General features: G+C 33.6%; 1 protein-coding gene and 3 long non-coding RNA genes across 9 annotated transcripts; all 4 read left to right on the top strand.

Moving 5' to 3' along the window:
• Nucleotides 1-970: 970 nt before the first annotated feature.
• On the top strand, nt 971-3,999 carry LOC25482128 (60S ribosomal protein L13-1). The gene is made up of 5 exons (XM_013610633.2): nt 971-1,077; nt 1,180-1,295; nt 1,834-1,967; nt 3,277-3,435; nt 3,570-3,999. Exons 2-5 carry the CDS (start codon nt 1,187-1,189, stop codon nt 3,789-3,791), a joined length of 624 nt encoding a protein of 207 aa, XP_013466087.1. The 5' UTR covers nt 971-1,077; nt 1,180-1,186; the 3' UTR covers nt 3,792-3,999.
• A 2,115-nt stretch (nt 4,000-6,114) lies between these two features.
• On the top strand, nt 6,115-11,765 carry LOC112418720 (uncharacterized). 6 transcript variants are annotated; one of them, XR_003008763.2, is made up of 7 exons: nt 6,118-6,341; nt 6,430-7,983; nt 8,070-8,178; nt 8,638-8,677; nt 9,333-9,668; nt 10,016-10,146; nt 11,364-11,765. It is a non-coding gene; the product is annotated as an uncharacterized lncRNA (long non-coding RNA). The 6 variants fall into 6 exon arrangements; XR_005645695.1 differs by having other exon boundaries at nt 6,116-6,341; nt 8,638-9,668; XR_003008764.2 differs by having other exon boundaries at nt 6,116-6,341; nt 8,070-8,157; nt 8,638-9,668.
• A 10,198-nt stretch (nt 11,766-21,963) lies between these two features.
• Nucleotides 21,964-23,753, top strand: LOC112418723 (uncharacterized). Its single transcript, XR_003008779.2, has 3 exons — nt 21,964-22,366; nt 22,718-22,794; nt 23,313-23,753. It is a non-coding gene; the product is annotated as an uncharacterized lncRNA (long non-coding RNA).
• A 1,021-nt stretch (nt 23,754-24,774) lies between these two features.
• Nucleotides 24,775-27,554, top strand: LOC112418721 (uncharacterized). The gene is made up of 3 exons (XR_003008769.2): nt 24,775-24,935; nt 25,031-27,083; nt 27,171-27,554. It is a non-coding gene; the product is annotated as an uncharacterized lncRNA (long non-coding RNA).
• Nucleotides 27,555-27,771: the final 217 nt, after the last annotated feature.

Here is a 27,771-nt window from a genome sequence, read left to right on the forward strand (position 1 = left end):
TATTCATATCCCTCTACATCAACAATTCTCATTTCTTAGTTCGTAAGTTACCCAACAAAACATGACTAAATTATTTCAACAGTGTAAGTGTAACAGTATATTTGAGGAAGCATGTTTCTCGTGTATGTATCTATAAATTTAATTTAATAATGTTAAATGGGTTGGATCATCATATTCATTTTAGGATGATATCAAAACACATTTAACATAGTATTAGAGTCGTAATAAGAATTGTAATGTGAGAATCGTACTCAAAACTCAGGTTAGGTGTGTGAGCAAAGCGTGAAGGTAGGTATTGAAATTCTAAGTTGCTATGTTTTTTTGGGATGTTTGGTGTATAAATACGTTTTGAGATAAATTCAAGCTAATTTACTGCTTATACATCTACTATAAGAAAAATGATTATCATTGTAATCCCTCAATTGGACTCGCTAAATCTTTTGAAATGACTATATCAGCGGGGTTGCCACCTAACCTAAGCATCACTCATTGACAAAAATCTTTCGATTTTGAAGTTGATCAAGAGACCTCTACATTTTTAACCAAGTTGCTTGGGCTCTAGTGCGCATGCCTTTACGCACAAGCCGGATTAGTCGCCCACCTTTGATGGATCGGAAACCGGTGCGAAAGCAAAAAAAAAAAAGAGACCTCTACATTTTAATTAATTAAGTGAATAACAATATTGTGAGTAAAAATTATCAAACCAACTAATGAAGTTTGACTCAACTGCTGAGGTGTGACTCACTCAATAAACACGGGTTTAACTACCACTCCTAACATGCATATCTTTTTGGTAGGTGACTAGAACCCAACTCATCTAAATTTTTATTTAAGCAAAATAAAAAATTGAATCACATCACATCGGTCACTCGTGCTTGCCACACTAATATATATTAGTGGGTGCAGAAAGTGTTTCTTACATTAAAAAAAGAAAGTATTTTATAGGTATCATATTATGGAGGCCCATTGTCTAAGCCCATGAATACAAGCTTCCGTCTCCTTAAAATTTTACAACAAACCCTAATTGCTATTCCTTCACTTGCCGCCACTTCTCTCCCAGCAGCTCCAACCTCACAGGTACCGCCGTTTTCTAGTTTCTAGATCCGTTGCTCTATGAATTTATATTTCATTTCTTTTGCTGCTTCAAAGGCTTGTTGTGATTTTGTTTTTGATTTTTAGGTAAGCCATGGTGAAGCACAACAATGTTATCCCAAATGAACACTTCCGTAAGCATTGGCAAAACTATGTCAAGACATGGTTCAATCAACCAGCAAGGAAGACCAGAAGACGTTTGGGTAAATAACTACGTCTTTTTGCATTTTTACAACACAACTATGCTAATTGATCTGCGTTAGTTCTATATTTGAAATTGTTATTTTGAATTATAGCATTGAAAGGACTGAATTTCTTTTGATAGTCTGTGTCTTAAATTGTTAGTTCGATATATGGAATTGCTTTTGATTAAATTATCATGCTCTTGTAGAACCAGGGCTGGTTTGGATTGGCTTATTTATGAAAAATTGCTTGTGCAAATAAATGAGCTTTCATGTTAATTCATAAACTAATTTGACAAGTTTAAGAGTATTGCATAAAAGTGTATTTATTTGCATAAGTCGTTTTGCATAATCTCAAAAGTAAGTCAATCCAAACAGGCCCCTCATTTTGCTAATTATTATATTTTATATATTTTTTACCTTGTTGATTTGAATTTTAGTAGTATTGTTGTTGGATTGAGTTTTTTTTTTAGATGTGCTGTGTTTTTAATTGTTAATTTAAATTATAGTATTGTTGTATGATTCATTTATTTTGATATGTTATGTTGGATTATTGTAGCCCGCCAAAAAAAGGCCGTTAAGATTTTCCCCAGGCCAACTGCTGGACCTCTTAGGCCAATTGTTCACGGTCAAACTGCCAAGTACAACATGAAACTTCGTGCCGGGAAAGGATTTTCTCTTGAAGAGTTGAAGGTAGAATAGCTTGCTGAACTCTTAGTTGTGTCATATGTTCTGCGTAGTTGTTACAAATCACGGGTTTGTAGATTTTTATTAGGTATCCTGCTATAGATTCACTTTTCAATTATAGTTTTTACGCTAAAAATTAAATTGGAATATTCTATGAAAAATAAACCTCCCTGCATTAATTATATCTAATATAATTCTTGTTGTGGAAGAACTTATAATCTGTGTTTTCTTTTCTTTTACTTTGCTAGACATGTAAACGCTGATTTTTTATTTCTTCTTCATATGGCTAATTTATTTATGGGAATATTTACAGTTGTTGACTGTCTGACATTCATTTGTGCCTGAATATTTCTTAAACTGCAAAAAGGAATGTATGGCTTTTATAGTCTTCAATTTTGTACTAAAACCATGTTTAATAACTTGAAGAGTAACAAATCATTTAAGAGTAACATATAGTTCTTGTAATGGGTAAACTCATATTATGTCTTTATTATTCTGCTTGACACTTTTACTTCGAGTCTTTGCACATGTCACTTAATTGATGGGTTTATACACATGAATGATGAGTTTTTACATATGGCTCAACACTTAAACGATGGGTTTTTACATATGACTAGACACTTAATTGATGGGTTTACATATGGTTTGACACTTTAATATCCGGTTTTTACATATGGATGATGGTTTTTACATATGGTTCTGGTGTGGACAGTAGGAACAGCGCTGCTGTTTTTACCTGTGCTGCTGCCTTTGTTGTGTCAGCAGATGAGCTGCTGGTTTTCTGTTTTGGGGGTCTGGGCTGCTGCATCGGGATCAGGTGGGGGAGTTTTGTACTTGGGTTTTTTTGGAATTGAGGCGGTGGTATGTGTGGTGGTATCAAGTATATCTCAGCCTCAGTGAGCGAGGCCCTGCAGTTTTTTTCGGGTTATTTTTTCTGGTGTGGTTGTGTTCCGTATATAAGCGGCACCGTGTTGTAGTTTTCTTTCCTTTTCCGCGAGATTTGTGCGTCTTGCATATACTCGACGAGAATAATGTTTGCCATTTCAAAAAAAACTTATGGCTCAACACTCAAATGACGGGGTTTTACATATGGTTCAACACTTTAATGATTGGTTATACATATGGCTTGACAAGTTTTTATATATGGCTATTTGATTTCTTGGAATATTTTCATAAGTAATTAGTAACAATTCAATTGTTCCTGAATAAAACTTGGAACTCTAGAAAACCTCAAGACTTTTATAGTCTTCAACTATATATCCATAAATTACATATTATAACTTCTTGATTAGTGACCTACTTGTTTTTATGACAGGCTGCAGGTATCCCCAAGAAGCTTGCTCCAACCATCGGCATTTCTGTTGACCATCGCCGCAAGAACCGTTCTTTGGAGGGTCTGCAAGCTAATGTGCAGAGGCTGAAAACATACAAGGCCAAGTTGGTTGTTTTCCCAAGGCGCGCACGCAAGACCAAGGTAATATAAAAACTTCAATGATGCGTTTAGTTTATATATTAGTTCCCTTAACTTTGATACCATCATTGCTGCTAGAGTTTAAATAGGAAGTTTTAATCGGACAGTCAGCTGAATTATTATTTATTTGTCTGCAGGCTGGTGACTCTACACCTGAGGAACTTGCTAATGCCACACAAGTCCAAGGATCATACTTGCCAATTGTGAGGGAGAAGCCAACTGTTGAACTTGTTAAGGTTACAGATGAAATGAAGGCATTCAAAGCTTATTACAAGCTTCGCCTTGAACGCACCAATAAGCGTCATTTGGGAGCTAGGCTCAAGAGGGCTGCTGAGGCAGAAAAGGAAGACAAGAAGTGATGACCTTGAGAAGTCCGAGTTTATAATCCATTCATATAGTTGTTTCATGACAATTTTGTTCCAAATTAGTTTTCTTATGAATATGCGAAGTCTTAAATTATGGATCTCTTTGCTTTACTATTATTCTGTGTACCGTTACTTAAGTTTGTTGGTTTTGCAAGTGCTATGTTCTGTTTCTGATTCCAATGCTTACTTACACCTTAATTTATGTTCATGTTCTGACTAATATGAATTATCCATTCACGTGTTATCTAAAACTTAGAAGAAAATTTGTTGCTCAAGTTTTGCGAGAATAAAACTGGTATATTATGCACTTCACACCCTTCAAATTTTTGTTCAATTTACTTTGTGTTCTTTGAGAAAAATGTCGAGGGAGTTTGAAACTTTTGTTCAATTTAATTTGGGTTCTTTGAGAAAAATGCCGAGGAAGTTTTAATTTATTTTTGCCGTAAGAGTTTACCCATCCTTTATCAATATTTTTTTTTTTGGGTAGATAGACGAGAATATCAATAAATTATTTTACTAGTACTGAAACTTGAAATTGAAATATTTACTTTGAATATGAAACTTGTATGGTACAAAAACTTGTAATAATTTTTTCTTTCTTTCATTAGCTGATCAAGGTTGTTTACTGTTTAGTTCAGTGTTTGTTAAAACTTTCAAAAGAGTAACGAAGATGTTTTTTATGATGGGAAACAAAAGAGTAACTAAGTTGTTTGGAATATTCTCAATAATGTTTGTTGTATGTTCTTTGTTTAAGTGAAGTTCAACATAAGCCCTACACACCAAAGCACTTTGTAAAAACTACATATCCACGTACCCCTCTCATCCCACAAAACTCCACAGCCATGTCACCATTCTGATCATCATATGTCCCCGGATTCCCCTCCACTGATGCTGCAGATTAACTGCAAAAAACACCACCGTGGTGAGAAGCATCCACCATGACATGTTAAGCCAAATACTCATCGCAATCGGACATACAATATGGTTTCTTTGACATCCCTGCAGCGATAACACGCTGTTGTGCTTAGCTGCATCTTACCTAGTCTCTGATTTGTTAACAACCTTAACGACTACACAAAGCAACGAATTTTAGGTGCTCAGCCTTCCAAAATGCTAATTTGCTCTTGCTCTACATGGTAGATAAGCTCTATCATAGTATCATGTTAGCCTTTAGGTGCTTTCCCCGTGAGAGGGACACCCAAGTATTTCCCTAACTCCTTAGTCTCATTACAGCCCGAAATATTGACCAATAAAATCTCTAATGAATTTTATACAATCAATAAAAAATACTTATTATTTATATTGAATATTGAGACAAAATAGTACATTGCTTTAATATTTAGAATGTTTTCAAATATATGAAATTTTGAGACAATTCAAAAACATTAAACATAGTGTATGGATTCAGTTAAAAAAAAAAAAACATGGTGTATGGATGAAAAGAAGAAGAAGATCAAGTTTAAAATAGTAAACGCAGAGAAAAATAAAAAAGCTATCTTCCACAGTAAAAATAAAATCACAAGACACGTGATATCCTTAACTCCGTACACACACATTATGATGTGAGGTCATACTATGCATATTTTCTGTAATGCGTCAAAGAGTTGACTTCACACTGTAATATAGGAAATAAGAATGTAGACTCATATAAATAAGAGAAAGCTAAGGAAATTAGACATGAAATATATGTGACGAAATTCTTCTTCCCTCTCTTATACTTTGTACTCTTTCCGCAAGTTCTTAGCTTATACACTGGGAATTGGATTGATTGTGATCATATTCAATACAATAGCAACATTTGTCTTCATTACAATTTGATCCATTACATTCTGTTTAGAACATATGGGTCACCATATTAGAATAGATCACGGACACCCCCTTAATATATACTTATGTAGCAAGTCTTTCATAGTCACAAAATTATGACACGATTCTTAAGCACACTCCTAATGATGTCCAAAGTGTGCTTCAGGTGTGCAAAATGTGTGATTGGTCGTAACTGGTAAGATGGCTGCCTTTGATAAAAGTTTGGAAAAAGGGGAGGGGGGTACAAATATAAAACTCCCACTGGTACTAAGCAGCAATTTAAAGCCAATATCAAACAGTATTAGTTTATGGGCCTTCCCAAAAGCTTAAAAAAAATGAAAAACACGTCTCAGACAAAAATATCTTGTCATCATTATCGAGAACCTTCTTTTCCTTAAACCGCCTAACTAACTTAATCAATCTGGACCGTTGATACAGTTGTTACCAACTAATCTCAGCTGTTTATTTTCTCCACAACTAACTTTATATAAACACCTCCTAAACCATTTCTTACCTTCACCTCGTCTAATTTTTGCCGCGTGAAAAATCGCTTTATTATTATCACCTTTTGTCCTTTTCTCTCCAATTTTCAGCTCCATTTTTCCTCAATGGAACCTCGATCTGTTTCTCAACGATCGATTACTTGTAAATTTTCTCCTTCGATATCGATTTCGTTGAGTCGTTGAAACTCTCTCTTTTGATCTCGATTTCTTTCACTTTGATCGTGAGTCGAATAAGGTTAGCTGATTTTCTACTTTTGAATTTCAATATCTGTAGTAGCTCTATTTGAATTTCGTTTAATCGATTCTGTTGTTTTGTTTTGTAGATCTCCGTGGATCTGTTGATGATCGTGGTTATTTTCCACATCGCGGTGATACGGATGCGAGATTTGCGTTGAATCAAAGCAATTAACACAAAATTAGTTGAGTTTTTTTGTAACAATTATTCTTTAGTAAGTGATTATGTTTTGTATCGCTTTCGAATTCAGAAATTTTTGGTTGATAGAGAGAGAAGGTAGTTGTTGAGTTTGTGTGATATTTGTGAATGGATCTTTGCCATGTCAGGTGCGCTTGCATGGCAGATCCGAAAAAAGTTAATAAAATTGCAGTTATTTTGTTTTGAGAGGGAAGAGAGAGATTGGTTTGGGGACAGTTTTTTTATTTGCCCCCCCTCTCTCTCTTCCTCTGTTGTGTGTGTCTTGCCTCTTGCGTCTCTTTTTCTATTCTGTTGCTTTTCTTTACTCTACTATTATGCTCGGCGCGTACACTATTACAAGAATTTTAATTAACAAAACCTAATTCAACAAGCAATCCGCAACACATTGAGGTATGGCTGCAATTGAACTTTTTGATATGTTATTGATTACGCTCCATTTTGTTTACGATAAGTTATTTTATTGTTTACATCCATACACTACGAAGCACGGACACAGACACAGACACAGCACACACAAACACTGAAAAACCTCTGGTAGAAATTTAATAAAGTGATATAATTGTAAATAATCACAAGTTTTGGTGTCGGTGGTCTCTATCAGAAGGGTCGCTACATAGTCTATATATTACCTCCGTCTTTATTTTCAAGACTGTAAAACAGCCGCTATTTAAAACAAATCACTTCTGTTCCAGGATCCGTTGTTTAGAACAAAGTAGTCAAATAGCCGCTATTGTTGTGTTATAGCATAGTGAAATTGGAGCAAATTGCATTTGTTCCACTATCTGCAATTGACAACTCTATCGCCAGCTTTTCATTTCCATCCAAAAATCTTTGAATCTGCACAGTCGAATTGGCCCTGAATCATCTAAATTATCTTCCCGAAGAGGCAGTTAACTTATTGGTGAATACAATAAATTAAACACAATGCATTTATTTGTTGCCTTATGACCACTTGGACTGTGATGCGTAAAATCTCAACTTCTTATTTGCCAATTTTATTTGATTTTTCCAGTATATATCTACATTGTTGTATTCATGTCTGATATCCGTATTCATTCAATACTATAACTGTCAACATGAAATGGCAGTTGGGAAGTACTGGATGGCATTTTGATTCTGTTATAAGCTGTTAGTTGGACTTGTAATTGGGTTTTCTTTGGATGTGGAATTTTATTGTATGAACCATTTGTATAAGGTGACAAAGAGCTTACTTCCTGAAGAGTGCAGATTGTTTTAAAAAACTCTGTCTAGTGTATCCTCAAAGCTCTTGATGTAGTTTACTATTGATCAACAACTTCAAGCATTGTGCGACCTGGAATAGAACTTGTAGAGTGAAATCTGAAGACCTGATTGCTGCTAGAGGATGAAGGTTTCAGGACTGGTCTGCTCAACTCGTCCTACAGTTTTCTGAAGCAGAGAAGGTCGTTGAATGCTTTTGTTGGAGGTACAGGTTTCATCCCGAATGAGTTACAGCCAGCTCATGGCATTTGATCAAGTTTATATTAATTCTTTTATTTACTCTCTTTGCAGAATTTGTTAGCAGTATATGTTCGTGTGAATTTCAATTGGCAAGATAAGAAGTCGTGGATGCGTGACAAACATGTAATGCGAGTGTGAGGTATATACGCAACAACACAAGGTATCTGTGTTAAATGGATCTTTGCCATGGCAGGTCCAAAAAAATTAAATTGTTTTGATATGTTGGCTGTATATGTTCTTGTGAATTTTAATTGGTGAGATCAGAAGTCGTGGTTGCGTGAGATACATGTAATGTGAGTGTGAAGTATATACACAACCACACAAGGTATCTGTGTTAAATGGATCTTTGCTATGTCAGGTGCGCTTGCATGGCAGGTCCGAAAAATTAATGAAGTTACAGTTATTTTGTTTTGAGAGGGGAGATAGGTTTGGGGACATTTTCTTTTATCCCCGCCTCCCTCTCCCTCTCTGTTGTGTCTTGTTCTTTTTTTTTTTTTTTTTTTTGTCTTCTCTCTCTCTTTCTTTTCTTCTTGCTTCTCTATTCTGATACTTTCCTTTACTGTTATGCTCCACCCATAAAATTGCGAGGACTTCTAATAAACAAAACCTAATTCAACAGGCAATTAACAACACATTGAAGTACACAGTGCGATAACAAGGTACATGGTTATGCTGTTATGATACCAGAATTTATTCTCTCCTGAATTCATGACATTATTTGTGGTTTATGACTAAAATTGAAGGCCATGGATGCAATTAAACTCTGATATGTTTAATTGATTTGCTTAAGATAGTCACGAACTACGAGCAATATTTTCATCATTGAGTTATTTTATTATTTACATTTAAGTATATTTTGTGTTTTCTAGAAATACAGTGAAAGAGTACATTAAGGATATGTTTGAAATTCTAATATATGAAGGATATGTTTGAATTTTAATACATTAAGGATATGTTTGAATTCAATCAAGCAGATTTTTGCAATTTTTTCTACTATAATAGCGTGTACTTGATTTTGTTTTGATACACATTCTACTTGACTCTGATGAGAACGAGATTACTGTCAATTCAATACTCTATATTTACACTAAATTTAATTGAGTTTAAGTGTCAAACATACTAATACTAAGTGTCGTTAAATAGTTTTTGCTATACAGCAGAATTTGATCAAGCTGTTGTTTTCTGCAATTTGCGATCGACAACACTACTAATATCATTATCACTCAAAAGCATTAAATCTGTATATATTTGTCAAATTGGGTCATCCAAATTATGTGACTGAGAAAGCAGTTAACTTACTCAATACAAACACAGATGTATATATTTGTCGATTCAAGAGCATTGATACACATATGCGTCTACTCAACAGTTGACATGAAATTGACTTTGAAACTGGTCGGCTAGTTGGACTTGTGATTGGGCTTTTTGCGATGTGTCAGATGTTGTATGAAAGCTTGCTAGCTGATGATTGCAGATGGCTGTAAAAAACTGTAGGCACTGTAGTTGTGTAGTTTGTGCCAGCTGATAATGCGACCTAGAATAAAATGGTGAATTCCGAGGATATGGTTGCTACTAAGGTTCCAGGGTGGGTTTCTACAACTTGTTCTAAGTTTTGTGAAGTAGGGAGGATCATCAGATGCTTTATTGGAGGTACTTGTTTTTGCCATGAATGATTGTTACTAGTTCATGGCAGGCAGTGGATAGTTATATTTTATTTGGTTTCTTTACAGTGGAGTTTTAAAGTTCATATCTGCCTACTAGCGTTTCTCTACTAGCGTTTGTTTTGGATGGCTCCATTTTTTTTATCAGGATGAATCCAATTTCTCGTTAGTGTTTGAAAACTTATGTACTTAAAAACGTTGTTTGGCATGATTGATTAAGCTGCTTTTTACCTTCATTAAGCGTAGCATTATAATATAGTCCAAATATTCAATGCCAGTATGTCTGTTGGAAATGGAAATTGCATTATTTTCTAATACAGTTCATTTTCTTTCCAGGTTGTAACTGGCTTTGTTTGGTGCATCAACATTAAAGGTTGTGCTTGTGTACAAACATGTGTCTCTTAGCCGTACATTGAGATATTCCGTACTGTTGGTGGATTTTTTTATAGCCTTGGGCTGTGAACACGGTATAAATCTGTTTAATTCATTGTATTTTACTCATCCATGTTAATGTTTTTGCGGAGGTTGGATTTGCTTTATATAAACGACCCCTTTAACCCGGGGGAGCAACCTCTCCCCTGTTCGTCTTCGACAAGACACCCTGAATAAGAACCATCATAATATCATATATTCTAATGAGGTCTTTTCATTTCAACCTAGGTAAGTAAGGTAGGTCACTGAGAAGCCAAATCAGTGACCAGCTGCCCCCTACACTTCGTATGATATATCACATAATACTCACCTAGTGCTAAAGAAATAATGCAAATAAACCAAAGATATCAAGTTACATGCTATTACAAAATTTCTAAAGCATGTAAAATATTCTGTTTTAGTCGGTAGAGAATATTTTGCATGCTTTGGAAATTTTTTAGTTGGTAGAGAATATTTTGCATGCTTTGGAAATTTTGTAATAGCATGTAACCTGATATCTTTGGTTTATATTGCATTTTCTTAAAATTTTCTTATCATCAACTTTAGCAATAGGTGAGTATTATGTGACAGGTTTGTCACTAATTTGGCTTTTAGTTTCATAAGTTATTGACTAGTTTCTAGTGATATTGGGATGTAGTTCTAATTAATTCTCAGTGAGATGATCAGAGTATCCACAACCTACCTTACTTACCTAGGTTGAAATGAAAAGAGCTGTCATTAGAGTATATGATACTATGATGGTTCTTATTCAGGGAGTCTTGTCGATGACGAACAGGGGAGAGGTTGCTCCCCCGGGTTAAGGGGTCGTTTATATAAAGCAACCTTAAAATTTCTTTTCCATTGCTGTTGGTGGTTTCATAACCGTCATATCCCCCTCTAATTTAACTTTCATCACCTGTATATATATCTCCGACTAATTAGTTTTGGCCTTTGCTAATTGAGTTCTTCCAATTTGTGACTTGGTAAATTTGTTGTCTCACATGAGTCTAAAATGCATTTGAAATGAGGAGCCTAGCAAATATTATAGATTTATGAGATTCAATTTTGTTTTGAACACTAACAGATAGTACAAGGAAAAATTTGGTCCCTTTAGGTTACTCTTTTAGATACAACGCTGAACATTAATTCCTTTCAAAGGATAAACATCAGTGTTTTGAACTAGAATTATACCAAATGAGTAAATATCAATTAAAAGTTTCCTTAAAATAGTAGCACCATTGAGATTCTTGTGTCTGTTTGCATTGTATATCAGTTCACCTATATTATTCGAAGCTGCAACATTCCTCAGAATAGCAGCAATTGAGGAGCATGCACCGCAAGTGAATTTGTTTATTCAATTGAGGAAGAAGAGAATGAAGATGAGTTCTAATCTGATGATTTTCAATCTGGTCCAGACACTAACTTCTTCTCTTACACTTTCAGTATAGGGGCTATAATTTGCTTCATGGAGTAAAATTTTCAATTTTAAATGTAGTGTTAATAATGACAGGTGTATAATCAACTCAACACAGTCAATGTTTACGTAATCGACTCAACACGGTCAATGTTACGTAAAGTGCACAAATGTCATGTGTTATAAAAGTACTGATGAAATACTATTTGTTATACTGAGGGGTAAAAGTATCTTTTTAAGGTATCTAATGTGTTTTCATGATTTTTTTCTCGGGATGATTTTCATGATATCATTAATCATTTTAAAAAAATAATGAATCTTAAATTTAGGCTTAAGATATATGAATGAATAGTAAATTTTGGCTTGTGATATATAATTTGTTGTAAATTATAATTTTCAAGCTTAACATACATTTTTTAACAGATAATTTTCTTTTTTAGGTGAACCGATAATATTTTTATGTAGAACAAATATGGGGACAATAGTTCTCTATATAGCAATGCCGAGTCCCTAGGGCTCCATTAAATATCAGATAGCAGCCAGATTATAGATTTAGATTTTAGTATTTCTCTTTTGGATATTCTTAAAAACTGCAAACAAAATGCGTTTGTTTGTTTGTATTTATCTTATTTGGAGAAAATGTGTTTTTCATGGTCTATTTTTGTTAGGGTGTGTTTGTTTCAAGTTTACCAAATTTATTCCTAGGAATAACATTCCTTGGAATATAAAGATGGGAATTTTATTCCAAGGAATTTATGAAAAATATGTTTGGTTAGCTTTTTAATATTCCTAGGAACCATAAAAATAGGGATTATAATAGGTAAACTATTTATGAATTTATTCCCATCTCTATGGGAACTTTATTCCCACCATTTTCCTTGGGAAATTTTTTCTATTCCCAGGAACATTTTATCATTTTATACCCAGGAATAAAATTTAGTAAACTTGTAACAAACATAGGCATATACATTCTTATCATTTTATTCCCGAGAATCAACAATTATAACTTGAAACAAACACACCCTTAGAAAACAGTCGGAGGTGTAAAGTAGATCTCTTTTTCTTTAGGGTATGGTAAAATTTGTTTGGATAATAGGCAATTTATTTTTGTTTGGATAAATAGGCAATTTATATTTATGCGAACATACAAACTGGCTTTTACAGCTATTACTGGCCATTTATAGTTATTCAATGTCTTTGAGCTCGTGTTAATTGTTTAAAATTTAGAATAGTATTTAACCCTCTGATGGATCCATATGCTCATACTGGAATGAGCCCCAAACTACTTTGTATGGGAGATTGGTGGTTCGACTCCACCTGGATCCGACTTATGTCAATCATGTTTAAGCATGGCAATTAGCACTCATCTTTATCTGTCTGGTAAATCAAGTTGTGGCAGCATGTAATTCAATGGAAAGGCCCAGATACGTGTTAGAGGTGTATGCTATAAGAGAGTTTAAAAGCAGGCTACTTTCACTTTTTGTGAATTCATGTAGAAATGATTTGATTAGAAATGGTACTGATGTCGAGCTTAATTAGATGGAAAGTCTATAGCATACAAGGATTGGGTGGTGAGAAATCTTATTTAAGTTGTGAAAATCATGAACAATTCTACATGTTCCCTTTTTCTCTATTGGGTTAGTATTTTTCACGGTTCACTGAATATTATTATTTTGGCTTAATTGCACTTTTGGCCCCTATCTTTTCAAAAGTTGCGATTATTTTTCTAATTAATTAAAATACAAAATAGTCCCCTATGTATTGGATCTTTGACAGTTTTGCTTCATTTAAGGGATGTGGGTGCCACATCAGCGAAGACTAAGTCAAAAGTGGCCTTGGAGGCCAAAACTGCCAAAGATCCAATACATAGGGGGCTGTTTTGTATTTTTAATTAGTTAGGAGGCCAAAATCGCAACTTTTCAAAAGATAGGGGGCCAAAAGTGCAATTAAACCTATTATTTGAGTACTTGGGCTAGAAGGATTGATCGTTTTTAATTAGATTTTTGAATGCAACTCTAGAAGAACATGTATTTTAGGTCTAAGCTGAATGATGTGCCATCTGAAATTCATGGATAGATGATTAAATTGATACAGTATTACTACCTCTGTCCATAAATATAGGACATTAAGTTAAAAGCACGAAATTAAGAAAGTTGATTCTATTAATTTTATTGACAATTGATATTATTTCACAAATTTACCCTTTAGGAGAAAGGATTTGTTAATGTTTCCAAAAGTATATATTGAAGAAAAATATGTAATATAAATAGGGGTATATTGGTGAAGAAATAATTAATGTATTTTGAAAAGAGTCTTATAAAAAGAAACAAAAAATGAATCTTATAATTAAAGACGAAGGTTAGTATATGATTGAAGAACTACAAACATGAAAATGTTAACAAGTGTCTCCGGACTTAATAAGGAAGTATTTATGAAAATTCCTGTTATTACTGCATTGGAAATCATTATATTAACTTTTTAAAAGAATAATTCTTAAATTAAGATCCTTAAAAAATGTCATTGGGACACTAGTTAACATTGATCCATAATAAAATACATTACTCACTTCTCATAAATAACAAAATCTATACCAAAAATAATTATTTTGGATACTCTAAAAAGGGTACCCTAAACTTTTAAAATCATTCTAAAGTTTTAAACTATTTTTTCAGACAACTATTTAGTCCCTCGTTAACAAAATTAGTTGTCTTTCAATAGTTTAAGGATTAAATAGATGTATTGACCTGTTAGTTGATTTACTTATTTAAAAAGTAGTAGATTAACAAAAGAATGAAATTTATTCTTGTGAGTTTAGCTCGGTTGGTATGGACAATGTCACTTTTCTTATCTTTTACCACACTACTTGGGTTTCAAAATGAACCGTCCTTTTCTTTCTCTTGATGCAGCTGCCTTAACCATTTCTTCCTTTATAGCAAAACTAGTTTATTTCAATTCCAATCCCATGTTCATCGTAACCATAATCTTATTGTTTAACCACTCTCTTTCATCATCTCATGCAGTTTCAGATCTGACCTCTCTGTTGCGTTGCACTCTTTCATCTATCTATTATCAGGTAAACTCTCGTTTATGTTACCATTTCTCTTTAAACCTTTTTATTTCGTGTTTATAATGGTAGTAACAAAGACGGTGAATTTTTGAATATATTATTTTATCTGTTTTTTACATATGTGAACTGGAGTCCAAATTTCTTTACGTTGTTCATTTTCTATACTGATTTGCGTTTTCAATATTGCCTTTCGTCACTAACATATCCCTTTTCAGTGCAAGATTTGAAGATTTCATGTTCTAGAGATTGTTGTGTGATGTCTACGATTTTGTCTGATGGGTTGCAAAATTTCACTACTTTACCAACTGTGATTTCCTTGATTAAATGAAGTGCCTTCTATGTTGAAGAGTAACCAATTCTCGATAGAGAGCTAATTATGGGATAATGGGAATAAACCAATGGTAAAATATACCATTCACCGGCGTCATCCTCGAAAAGAAAGAGTATGAGGTCTTTCTCCGGAGTGGGAGGAGGGAGGGAGTTGGTGGGTTAGGGTTTTAGACCTTAGGGTTTCGGACCTTTTGTCGCAATCGGGTTTGAGTTCCTTGCTTTCAAATTGATGGAGCAATCGAGGGCGGAAGGATAATTTTGAGAAGAATGTACATTGTTTATTAGTTTAATCCAAGAAAAACAATTTTTCTTAATTCTTGTGTATTTATTAAAAAGGTCTTATACGTAAAATTTTTGTGATCAATTTTGTACTGTTAAATTATATAATTAGGATATGTTTTGATTGTTTAAATTCAATCTAACACATGTTTGCGATGTTTTCTACTATAAAAAAATGCACTTGATTTTGTAATGGTATGCATGCTACAATTAGATTCAGGAGAGAGTTAGATTACTCTCAGTTGGTGTCAAATAGCGGCTATTGTGGCACCATGACGCAGCAAAATTTGAACAAATCACTTCTGTTCCATGATCCGCTATTTAGAACAAAGTGTAGTCAAATAGCCTCTGTTGTGGCGTTATAGCATAGTGAAATTTAAGCAAATTCCAGCTGACAACTATATTATCAGCTTCTCATTTCCATCCAAAAATCTTTGAATCTGCACAGTAGAATTGGTAACGAATCAACTAAATTATCTTGTCAAAGAGGCAGTTAACTTAATCGTGAATACAATAAATTAAAACGCAAATGCATATATTTGTTGCCTCATGACCACTTGGACTCAGATACGTGTAATCTCAACTTCTTATTTGCCAATTTATTTGATTTTTCCATTACATATCTACATGGTTGTAATCATGTCTGATATCCGTATTCATTTAATACTATAACTGTCGACACGAAATGGCAGTTAGACAGTACTGGTTGGCATTTTGCGTCTGTTATAAAGCTGTTAGTTGGACTTGTAATTGGGGTTTCCATGAACGATATGCACTTATTTTGCAATAGATCTTGGTGCTTGATGATTATGTAAATGTGAAATTTTGCTTAATATATATTCTTTTATACTAATATGATATGATAAACAATGTGTTTAAATTTTAATTATTAATATGTTATATAGCAAAAATAGTTAGCTATCAACAATGTGTTAATCTAAAAGAATAAAACAGTAAATAACATATTGTTATAGGGTGCACCTTGTTATATTATTTGTTGTTTAAATAATTGAAATAAGTACTAGAACTACGGTTTTGGTAACTGAATGTCTCTTCCAAGCCAAACCAACATACAAAACACCTCCCCTATCATTTCCTACCATTCATCTCTGCTTTGCACACAAATTGCCAAGACATAATAGCCAACCGGGCTCTTCAACGAACTTTGTAATGAAGGCATTCAAAGCTTATTACAAGCTTCGCCTTGGATGCACCAACAAGCGTCGTTTGGGTGCTAGGCTCAAGAGGGCTGCTGCTGAGGCAGAAAAGGAGGACAAGATTACTTGACATCCCTTTTGTTTATTCTCTTTAATATTTAGTTGATGTTTTTATTTATATGAAGATTATCATCTATAGAGATACTTTACTCATAATTTTACAACATTTTGTGTACTGCTACTTAAGTTTGTTGGTTTTGCAAGTGCTATGTTTTGTTTATCTGTTCACGTGTTTCCAAATCAGAATTGCATCATGATTAAGCATACCATCCATGGCTTCTGCCAAGTTACCACCGGATGTCTCAGATTTTTCAAAAGGCATATACTAAATTGATTATAACAGCAGATGAGCCTGTGGGTGTGTATTAGCTTTTGAGGAATCAAACAATGGTTACTGTTAACCTGTGAAGCCCGGATACGAGATACGATACGGATACGATACTGCACCGATACGTCGATACGGCAAAATTTCAAAAATCAAGATACGATACGGCTGAGATACGTTAATAAAAAAATTATATAATTAAATGTACTATATAATTATAACCATTTTTTATTATGCAAGTATATTAACAAACACAAGAAACCAGACTCGTAGCACATTAATATAAATATAATATTGACGATTAAGAGAGTGGTCATTAGTCAATTACATACGCAATATATACCAAAATTAAGAGCACCATCAGTGTTATACATCAATGCTACACTATATCCAAAATGAACTTGTTAGTGATATACTATATCGATCCAAAAAAGAATCACTATATCCAAAAAAAGAACACATCAGTACTAAGAGTTAACACTAACAAGTAACTGACGTTTACATCTCCTCTCCTCCATTCCCATCATCAAGATACAGATCAACTTCCAAATCCGGTTCATCCAAAGACAACTCTGCTAACTCAATTCCAACACCATCAAGCGGTTCATGCGCATCTCCTCTAATGTCCCACATTCTTGATTGTCCTTTCTTATATCCACATTCTTTCCTTGACAATAGTCGAAGATTAATATGCACATAAACCAAATCTTCTACCCTTTTTGGATCCATTTTGTTTCTTTTCAAAGAATGGATAAAAGAGAAAGTACTCAAATTTCTCTCACAACAGGAGGAAGAACAAGGTTGCACAGGAAGCTTTAAAGCAAGCTTTTGGATAGTTCGACGGTGGCCAAAGTGGACGGCGACCACTTTGGAAGAAAAAGTTGAAACCCTAATTTCTTAGAAAGGGAAAGATGCAATTGGTTGTGTGGTGTGGTGTGGGTCGTACTGGCACCAAAGAAAGATAAAGGAAATATATATATATTATAGTAATATAATGTTTTTATTCTTATTTTTTACACAAAAAAAAAAAACAGAAATCAAAATAATATAAAAAAACACAAGTATCCGTGCGTATCGGGATGTATCGGAAAGTATCGGATAATTATTTTTTAAAAAAATAAAATTTAATATTTAGATACTCTCCGGATACGTATCGGAAAGTATCGGGCAGGTATCGGTGCAGGATACGCAGGGGATACGGTACGTCATCCATTTTGAAGTATCGGGGCTTCACAGCTGTTAACTACAGTTGGGGATAAAATGGTATTTTCCATGTGTTTTTAAGCAGAACTTGATGTGGAAAAACAATTTTCCTCTCCTAATATGATAAACTTGTGCCCTTAACGGCTCAAATTAAAGAACTAAGAAAGGAAATAATAAATAAATGAGTAAATAGACAATTATCCCCTGAAATTGTAAGTTTCGTCAATTACCCATCGAAATTAACAAAATTTCAATTACCCCTGAAATTTTACAACTTTAATCAATTTACTACTTCCGTCAAATTTTTCTGTCAGTGAACATGACGTTTTGCAAATACTCCCTAAAGTTTTGCATTTATGTGCAAAATGCCTCACGAACTTAAAAATTTATATTATTTTTTAATAGGTGGAAGAAAAATACACACCATAAACACAAACACTAGAACATGACTGCTCTAAATTCAAGATCAATGGAAACTGGTTGAGAACCAATAAATTAATTTTCATATTTCTTTTGAATTAGAAAAGTAATTATTACCGACCTGTTTGGTTGGGGAGAGAGAGAAAGATGGACGAGAGAAACAGCCAAGAAACTGTCAACTTCTTTCGTTTGGCACACGAGAGAAACAGGTGCGAGAGAATAAATCAGCGTGGGTCCCACACCTTTTTTCTTCGTCTCTATCCTGCGAAAAAAACAGAGAGAAAGATTCGTTAATTCATTTTTCCATTAATACCCATGTTTCTCTGTAAATAATGGAGAGAAGCTTCTTCTCTACTCTTTGGAATTTTCCTTAGTGGCCAAAAAATTTACAGCTTAAATATTGCCTTGTATCTGTAAAAGAAGTCGATAGAAGACAGAGGTTAAAAACAAATTGGAGTTTAATAATAACAATCGTTGATAGACTTATCAAAAAAACTATATTAATTTAAAACTGAACATTTGTGTCTATAGTAAGAGAAGTTAATATTAACAAAAAAAGTGATTGTGGATGAGACGAAAGGAACAACGTGTATATATACTATGATGGTCTTTGGGTTAATTATGAATATTTATAGGTTAATTTAGTCAATTAAATTTAAAATTAAAAGTTATAATAACAATTCTGTCAAAAAAAATTACAATAACAATATTTATCAATTCAAATTTATAATTTCTAAAATTACAAAAATAATATAATATATTACTTTCAATTAAAAAAATAATCTAATAGGTTAAACTACTAGAAACTTGATTCAAGTTATTTAAAAAATTAAATAAATGGCTCAAAAAACATTAAATTAATTTTTATATAAGGCTTTTCACTTAGGGGTATTTTGGTACATTCCAATATAATCAATATTTCTTTCTTCTCTATCTCTTCTATCTTTTTCTTATATCAAACAACCTATCAAATCAACTTTGTTTCTCACTTATTTATCTCTTTTCAAACTCTCTCTTATCTATTTCTCTCTTCACAATTTATCTTCTCAATCAAACGCACCCAACATGTTGGCTATAGTACTTACAATCTTATTCTAATGAAAAACAAAAAATATCAGCACAGGAACAAATGACTTTGTCATTTGCACTCTTATATCATATAATTTCTATACATATCAATAGTGAGCAAGAGATTTCACAGAAGGAAAAAGCCAAAAGTAATGAAAAAATAATATAAATTTTTCCCACCCCATAGAGCCAACTTTTTTTGTTCTTATGGTGTGTATTTTCATTTATTCTAGTGTTCCACTTATGAGAAAATAATATAAATTTTTAAGTTCGGGAGGCATTTTGCACATAAGTGCAAAACTTTGGACGGTATTTGCAAAATGTCATATTCACTAACAGAAAAATTTGACGGAGGGGGTAAATTGATTAACGTTGTGAAATTTTAGGGGTATAATTGACGAAACTTACAATTTCAGGGGGTAATTGCCTATTTACTCATAAATAAATTTGTATTGAAAAATATAAATTGTTAAACTTTTACAACATTGAATACACAAGTTTCAAGAAAATATTTTTATCTTTAGTTTTTTAACTTGTGCTTTAAATATTCAAGTTAATATTTTCCATAAATAAATTGGTTATGTAATATTGATTATGTTTAAGAACATGATAAACAATAAATTTGAGTTTAAAAATCAATTGTAAAGGCAAAAATTATGTATTCTAACTTCAAATTAGAATGAGTAAAGGGTGATAAGATCATCATGCGTTTGAAGCATAGCTCTCTTGAATTCTAATACCGAGTTTCAAACCATACTTGACAATTGAGACAACCATTTCATCATCAAAACAGCAAGTTTAATTAGAGCACTACCTTCCTTTATATAAGTTCATGGAGAAGAAATTTAAGTAACATTATGCATATCAAATAATTTTTTATTTTTTTTTAAAAGTATGTCCAAGTCTCAAACAGAAGACCTCAAGGTGCAAGAACAAGTTCGAAACCAAGTGATCTTTTGAGAGACAAACAATCTTTTGATATATATGAGCGAGGAGCAGGACATACAATATTTGAAAATTGAAATACACAACTAAGTTTTGTCCTAATGTGTCATTGATGAATGTCTCGATACATTATGTTCAAATCATTTGCAATGCTATCCTTTATATCTAATCCTAGCAGCAATGCAAACTCTAATTGCCAACCTCTAACCCTACTTTTTTGGCTCCATTTTATTCTGACCGTTAGATCATTGTAATTAGAAAAATTAGCACATCAGCCGTTAGATCAAATCACACTCTTTGAAAAATGAAACACAAAAACAAAACAGCTGTTATTATCTGATCTTTTTTCAATGTACATATTTTCTTTTTCCACGCTTTTTTCTTTTCCAAACACTCTTTTGTGAAACTCTTTTCTGCTTACCTTCATTTCACTACACCTCTCTCTCTCTCTCTCTCTCTCTCTCTCTCTGCCAATGAAAAATTTCACTCTCTTCCATACGTCTTTTCTACTTTCACAATCGTGTTTCTCCTCTCATCCCTCGCCGTCGTCGACTTGACCGCCACCGTCCACCTCAGCCTCAACACACCGCCGTCGTTTTTCCTTTTCTTGAGACCAGGTATTTCTTTGATATTTGTTCCCGATAAATCAAATTCAAATCCCTAAAAAAGCATCACCTTTTTTCTCTTCCGCGTCGGCAAACCTGAGACGGACGGCCACGGTCCCGGCCTTATCAGCACCGGAGGTGTACTAAATAGTCAATTGAGAACGAGCAGGTATTCATTCAATCATTGTTATCAATTTAGTGGATTCGGTCTATTCCAATTTGGTTGAATTATGTGTTTCAGTGTTTGTTTACGGGTAAGTAAATTTGATTGAATTTGGGTGATTATAAGAATATAATGTGTTTTATGGGTACTGGGTAGTATATTTTGTAGTTGGTTTGATGGCAATGTTTATGGTTCAGTAATGACCATGTTTAAGTCTACTGATTATTATTATTGGTTTTAAAGAATAGTGCAGCGAAACTCAGAGAAACTAAGTGCTAAGAAGTTGGGAATTGTGGATTTGAAACCGCGGCCCAGTGTATCAAATGTCTCTATATTATTTGTTTAATTAGTAAATTATCAATGTTTTGAACATTAGTTGTGGTAAATGCCGTGGTTGTATCACGATCTTTAGTGTTGCAGTGAGATGCAGTCAATGCGGTTTCAGTCGTGGCCGAATTCCTGTTTCGATAACATAAAAGGTTATCACGTCGCAGTCCAGGCTGTGGTCACGGACCTCTATTTAAAACCTTATATATTGTAGTAAAAAAATTAAAAATTACTCCCTCCGTCCCAAATTGTATGACGTTTTGGGCATTTCACACATATTAAGAAATGTAATTAATATTGTGTGGGAAAGAGATATTATGAGTTGTTTTACAAAATTATCCTCAATAAATGATATGGGAAAGATAAATGAAGGAATTGAAAGGAGAGAGTAATAAATAGTTAAGGATATAATAGGAAAAGTAATATTAATTTTTCATTGGTATTGTAAAGCGACATATAATTTGGGACAAATATTTTTTCTAAAGTGACATACAATTTGGGACGGAGGGAGTATATAATTATCTGTGGTTTGACTGATGTTGAACATCATTCTGACACTGTTCATGTTCCATCACTTTATCTAACAAGGTTAGAACAGAAAACACATTAATACATTCTCTCCTTTAACTTTTTTCAGGTGGCCATGCTCTTGGTTCTTTTTATTGAATAGCATTGAGCAACAAAATTGAAAAATAACACTTGCAGAACATTTTCATTGTAAATTTGATCAATGGGTTCTAGATTTGTGGAAGGAGAACAATCATCACTCACTGACGATTAGGATGCCTTGATTTCGACGACTGATGTTGAGCTTCTCAAGCGAGCTTGGCGTAATGAAAAGGCAGCCCCCCCTGAGATTCTTCGTTTTGAATCTGATTTGATCAACCGCGTCAAAGGACAGATTGAATTGATGGTAACGTTTCAAAAACTGATTACCTTTTACTTTTTGTGATTTCTTATGATAGCTTGCCAACTGAAACGAATTTCAGTTTTGAACAATTCTAAACTCAATTATATCATTTTCTGAAAAAGGATTCTTCATAAAATCTTTAGGCATGAACCAAAAATGTATGACACATTTGGATCTTAAAGCAACCTATAACCCAAAAGGTTTATTTAGCATGATATTTTATGTTGAGAATGTGTCTTTGCAGATGGTGTTATGTATCTCATTTTCAAATTGCTATATAGTGTTGGTAGTTAATGTGTTTTTAGATCGTATTTGAATTAAGAATACTTAAGTTTATATGTTCGGACATGATAGGTTGAGGACCACTTCAACAAATTTGGAATGGACATTTGCAGAGATCTCGAAGGTGAAGATGAAATAAGAATTTTCAGGTATGAATTGGAAGTAGAGAAAATATTGTGAATGAAATGAACTACTTGAATTGTGTACAATCAAAGAAACTTAAAGATTACTACTCTTCCTTTGATACATCTAGAAATTTTATCTACTATGTAAAAGTAAATTTGTTTATAAGGAGTTTTTTGAATTCATGTGTAACCACTCCCTTTTGAGTTCTAACCCCTCCAATTATATAATTTAAATAACATCATTACCTTTGATTGCTGTCAAAAAACATGAGAATCATTTAAGATTTCAATAGAGTAAAATATATGTAATTATGAAATTATTGAAGATCAATATTAGTAAGTTTTGACCACTGTTGGAAACTCTGACACATGCTTATTCCATGATCATTGATTGTTGTCAATCCACCAATTCCTTTTATTCTTTGCCTTGAATAGATTTTGTAGCATCCACACAACTATTCCTTTAATTAGCAAAATTTATTATGGATATTAGAATGAATATTAAGTAACTTATAAACCTTTGATTTTTTGTTTCAATGCAGACATTGGCAGGACCATTGTCGCTGCTTGCCGAAAGTGCAATAATCCTAAGGTTCACCTTGATAGTCTTAGCTTCCACTTTCAATAGTTATGATATCCAATTCTCCTCCCGTTGCTTTTTTTGTGAGAGGTGCCTTATGACTATGCAACTGATGCTTCTTTGTAGCAGCAGGGACCTTTGTTGGTTTAGTTTGACGAGTTTATGTGTTTTGATGAATTTTTTAGTGGTTTTGCTGTTATATCTCTTTTGTTTGCCACATTGTAATGGTCTAATTTGGTTATGTTACAAACTTCTTGGTGTTGAACACTTCTGTAATCTTTAATTTTGTACTATCAATCTTATTTCAAAATTCTGTTACTATGACAATGGTGGTTTGAACTAAATCATTGGAGTATGGTGGATCTGATATGATAACTATGATAGTGTATGTGACAATGGTTTTTTTCTTGGTGTCATTACATTGTACTGCCTATTAGTGTAGTTATGTTTGTAGTAGGTTTGGTCTTCTGTTATGATGGGCGTAAAGACAACCACTGTTTAAGGTGTAGCAGTGTAAACCGAAGCATAAGATATCAAGATTCTTGATGGAACTTTGTTTAGTGTTTGTCCATCTTGATAGCACATTATTTTGTGGGCCCACTACAATTCTTCACTGTAAATTGGTAGTGTCTTGCTGAATAATAATGGTGAAGTTTGTGATAAATTATCACTATCTTATTGATTTCATATGCGGCACAAAACAAGATTAAATACAAAATAGTAAAGTGTTATAAGGTAAATGACATTTAAAATAAACTAATAATCCACTCTTTAATCCCTGTTACATAAGATTGGGTATGTAGGTACCTGAATGCATTTCCGACCTATATACGTGGATCGAAATACACTCTCATTTACTAGGAAGGAAAGTTAACGAGAATGAAAATGGAAATCTAAATTGAAATTGATATGTTATCTTAACCGATGAAAATGGTAATTGCAATGATACTACTACCAATGTCGTATACAAAGAAATTTTCCATAATGTATGAACATTGACAATGATGTTAAAAAGATAATATTAAGGTCATCTTAGTCAAAAAAATTATGTGTATTATAGCGCACGGGTTGTCGCATAAGTTGTATTAATTACGTTTGACATATTAGAATGAAGTTCAACTAATATTTTTAGCTATATATGACCCGTGCTGCTGCACGGGTAGACGATCTAGTTTATTTCAAGGTAAAGATGTATATATAAAAATCAGGGGTTCAAATATCAACACCAAACAAGTAGTATTAGTTTTTGGGTTAACCCAAAAGCTTAAAAAAAAAAAACGAAAAACACGTGTCAGACAAAAATATCTGGTCATCATTATCGAGAACCTTCATTTCTTTACACCGCCTAACCAACTTAATCAATCTGGACCGTTGATACAGTTGTCACCAACTAATCTCAGCTGTTTATTTTCTCCATCACTCACTTTATATAATCCGGTGATAAACCATTTCTTACCTTCGCCTAATTTGCCGCGTGAAAAATAGCTCTATTATTACCACCTTTTCTCTCCAATTCTCACTTCTAGTTTCATCCATGGATCTTCGAGATCTCAATTTCGTTCCACCTGATCCTGAATCGAATAAGGTTAGTTAATTTTTGTTTTTTTTTTCTCTTTAGTTTCTGTGATGAGATGCATCGATTTGAATTTCGTTTAATCGATTCCGTTGTTTTGTTTGTAGGTCTCAGTGGATCTACTGATGAATCGATGATCGTTTTTCCATGTGTTGGAGATACTGATGGGAGATTTGTGTTGAATCAGAGCAATTACCACGATATTAGTTGTTAATAATTTCAGTTTATGGTAACAATCCTTTAGATGTTGTTATATTTTGTATAACTTTCGAATTCAATCGGTGAGATCGGAAGTTTTTGGTTGAGAGAGAGAGAGAGAGAGAGGAAGGTGCTATTTGTTGAATTCCTGTGAGATTTGTGAATGGATCTTTGCCATGTCAGGTGCGCTTGCTTGGCAGATCCGAAAAAGCTTAATAAAATTGCAGTTATTTTGTTTTGAGAGGGAAGAGAGAGATAGGTTTGGGGATAGTTTTTTTCTCCGCCTCTCTATCTTTTCCCTCTGTTGTGTGTGTGTCTTGCCTCTTGCATCTCTTTTTTTCTGTTCTGTTACTTTTCGTTACTCTACCATTATGCACGATGCGTACACTACTAATTACAAGAGTTATAATTAACTAAACCTAATTCAACAATCAATCGGCAACATGTTGAGGTATGGCTGCAATTCAACTTTACGATACACTTCATTGTGTTTAAGATAGACATGTGCAATGTTTTCATCAGTAAGTTATTTTATTTTATTATTTATATTTACCTTTGTCCCTATTTATAAAAATGTCAAATTTTGTTGTCCATTTTATAAGACCCTCTTCAAATATTAAGTTTACAAGATTCATCAATTCTCTCTCTTAATAATTGAAGGATAATTTTGAGAAGATTGTACATTGTTTACTAATTTAATGCAAGAACATTTTTTCATAATTCTTGTGCTTTTATCAAAAGGGTCTTATAAATATACGGACGGATGTAGTTTCATATTTTTTGCTTTTTGTGAATCAATTTTGTACGGTTAAATTCAATTGACCATGTCTGGATTGTTTAAATAATAACATGTCTGCAAAGTTTTCTACTATAAAAAAATGCAGTTGGTTTTGAGGGGTAACGGGTTCAAGTTTTCTGCAAAGTTTTCTACTGGTAAAGTTGTTGTCATGTGACTGGAAGGTCACGGGTTCAAGTCCTGGAAATAGCCTCTTGTGTAAAAAATAGGGTAAGGCTGCGGACAATACACCGAATGGTGGGACCCCTTCCCGGTCCCTGCGTATGCGGGAGCTTTAGTGCACCGAGTTGCCTTTTTTTTTTTTTTATGCATGCTACGATTAGATTCAATAGAGAGTTAGATTGCTCTCAGTTAGTGTCAAATAGTGGCTATTTTGGCACTATTGCATAGCAAAATTTGAACAAATCACTTCTGTCACATAATCCGCTGTTTAAAACAAAGTGTTGTCAAATAGCCGCTATTGTGGCGTTATAGCATAGTGAAATTTGAGTATTGCACTTGCAATTGACAACTCTATCATAAGCTTTTCTTTGATTCTGCACAGTCGAATTGGTACTGAATCATTTATCTTGCCGATGAGGCAGCTAACTTATTGGTGAATACAATAAATTAAAACGCAATGCATATATTGTTGCCTCATGACCACTTGAACTGTGATACGTATAATCTCAACTTCTCATTTGCCAATTTTATTTGATAATTTTCCAGTACATATCTACATGGTTGTAATCATGTCTGATATCCGTATTCATTCAATACTATATATAACTGTCAACATAAAATGGCTGTTGGACTGTATGGTTGACATTTTGCGTCTGTTATAAGCTGTTTGTTGGACTTGTAATTGGGTTTCCTTTGGATGTGTGGAATTTTATTGTACGATCCATTTGTATAATATGCCAAGGAGCTTACTAGCTGAAGAGTGCAGATTTTTTGTAAAAAACTCTGTCCAGTGTATCTTCAAAGCTCTTGATGTAGTTTCTACTATTGATCAACAATTTCAAGTTATGCACTCTTTTTAAGCATTGTGCGACCTGTAATAGATCTTGTAGCGTAAAATGTGAAGACCTGATTGCTGCTAGAGGATGAAGGTTTCAGGACTGGTCTGCTCAACTTGTCCGACAGTTTTCTGAAGCAAAGAAGGTCATTCGATGCTTTTGTTGGAGGTATAGGTTTATCCCAAATGACAGTTACAGCTGGCTCATGGCATTTGATTAAGTTTATATTAATTCTTTTATTTACTCTCTTTGCAGAATTTGTTGGCGGTATATGTTCGTGTGAAATTTCAATTGGTGAGATCAGGAGTCGTGTTTGCGTGAGATGCATGTAATGTGAGTGTGAAGTATATACACAACACAAGGTATCTGTGTTAAATGGATCTTCGCCATGCCAGGCGTGCTTGCGTGGCAGGTCCTAAAAATCTGAATTGTTTTTTATTTGTTGGCTGTATATTGTTCTTGTGAATTTCAATTGGTGGGATCAGAAGTCGAGGTTGCGTGAGATACATGTAATGTGAGTGTGAAGTATATACACAACAGCACAAGGTATCTGTGTTAAATGGATCTTTGCCATGTCAGGTGCGCTTGCATGGCAGGTCCGAAAAATCTTAATGAAGTTACAGTTATTTTGTTTTGAGAGGGGAGATAGGTTTGGGGACATTTTATTTTATCCCCCCCCCCCCCCCCCCTCCCTCCCTCCCTCCCTGTCGTGTGTCTTGTCTCTGTTTTTTCTTTTCTTTCTTGCTTCTCTGTTCTGTTACATTCCTTTACTCTACTATTATGAAGGATTCTTATAAACAAAACCTAATTCGACAAGCAATCGACAGCACATTGAAGTACATAATGCGATAAGAAG

This window comes from Medicago truncatula, chromosome 1, assembly GCF_003473485.1.
Source record: "Medicago truncatula cultivar Jemalong A17 chromosome 1, MtrunA17r5.0-ANR, whole genome shotgun sequence".
NCBI classification, from domain to species: Eukaryota; Viridiplantae; Streptophyta; class Magnoliopsida; order Fabales; family Fabaceae; genus Medicago; species Medicago truncatula.

Excerpts from the sequence above, each read along its gene's own strand:
- LOC25482128 (XM_013610633.2), top strand. The coding sequence starts at position 1,187 with ATGGTGAAGCACAACAATGTTATCCCAAATGAACACTTCCGTAAGCAT. Across the intron at positions 1,968-3,276 it reads TTTCTCTTGAAGAGTTGAAG|GCTGCAGGTATCCCCAAGAA; the intron begins GTAGAATAGCTT and ends TTTTTATGACAG. Across the intron at positions 3,436-3,569 it reads GGCGCGCACGCAAGACCAAG|GCTGGTGACTCTACACCTGA; the intron begins GTAATATAAAAA and ends ATTTGTCTGCAG.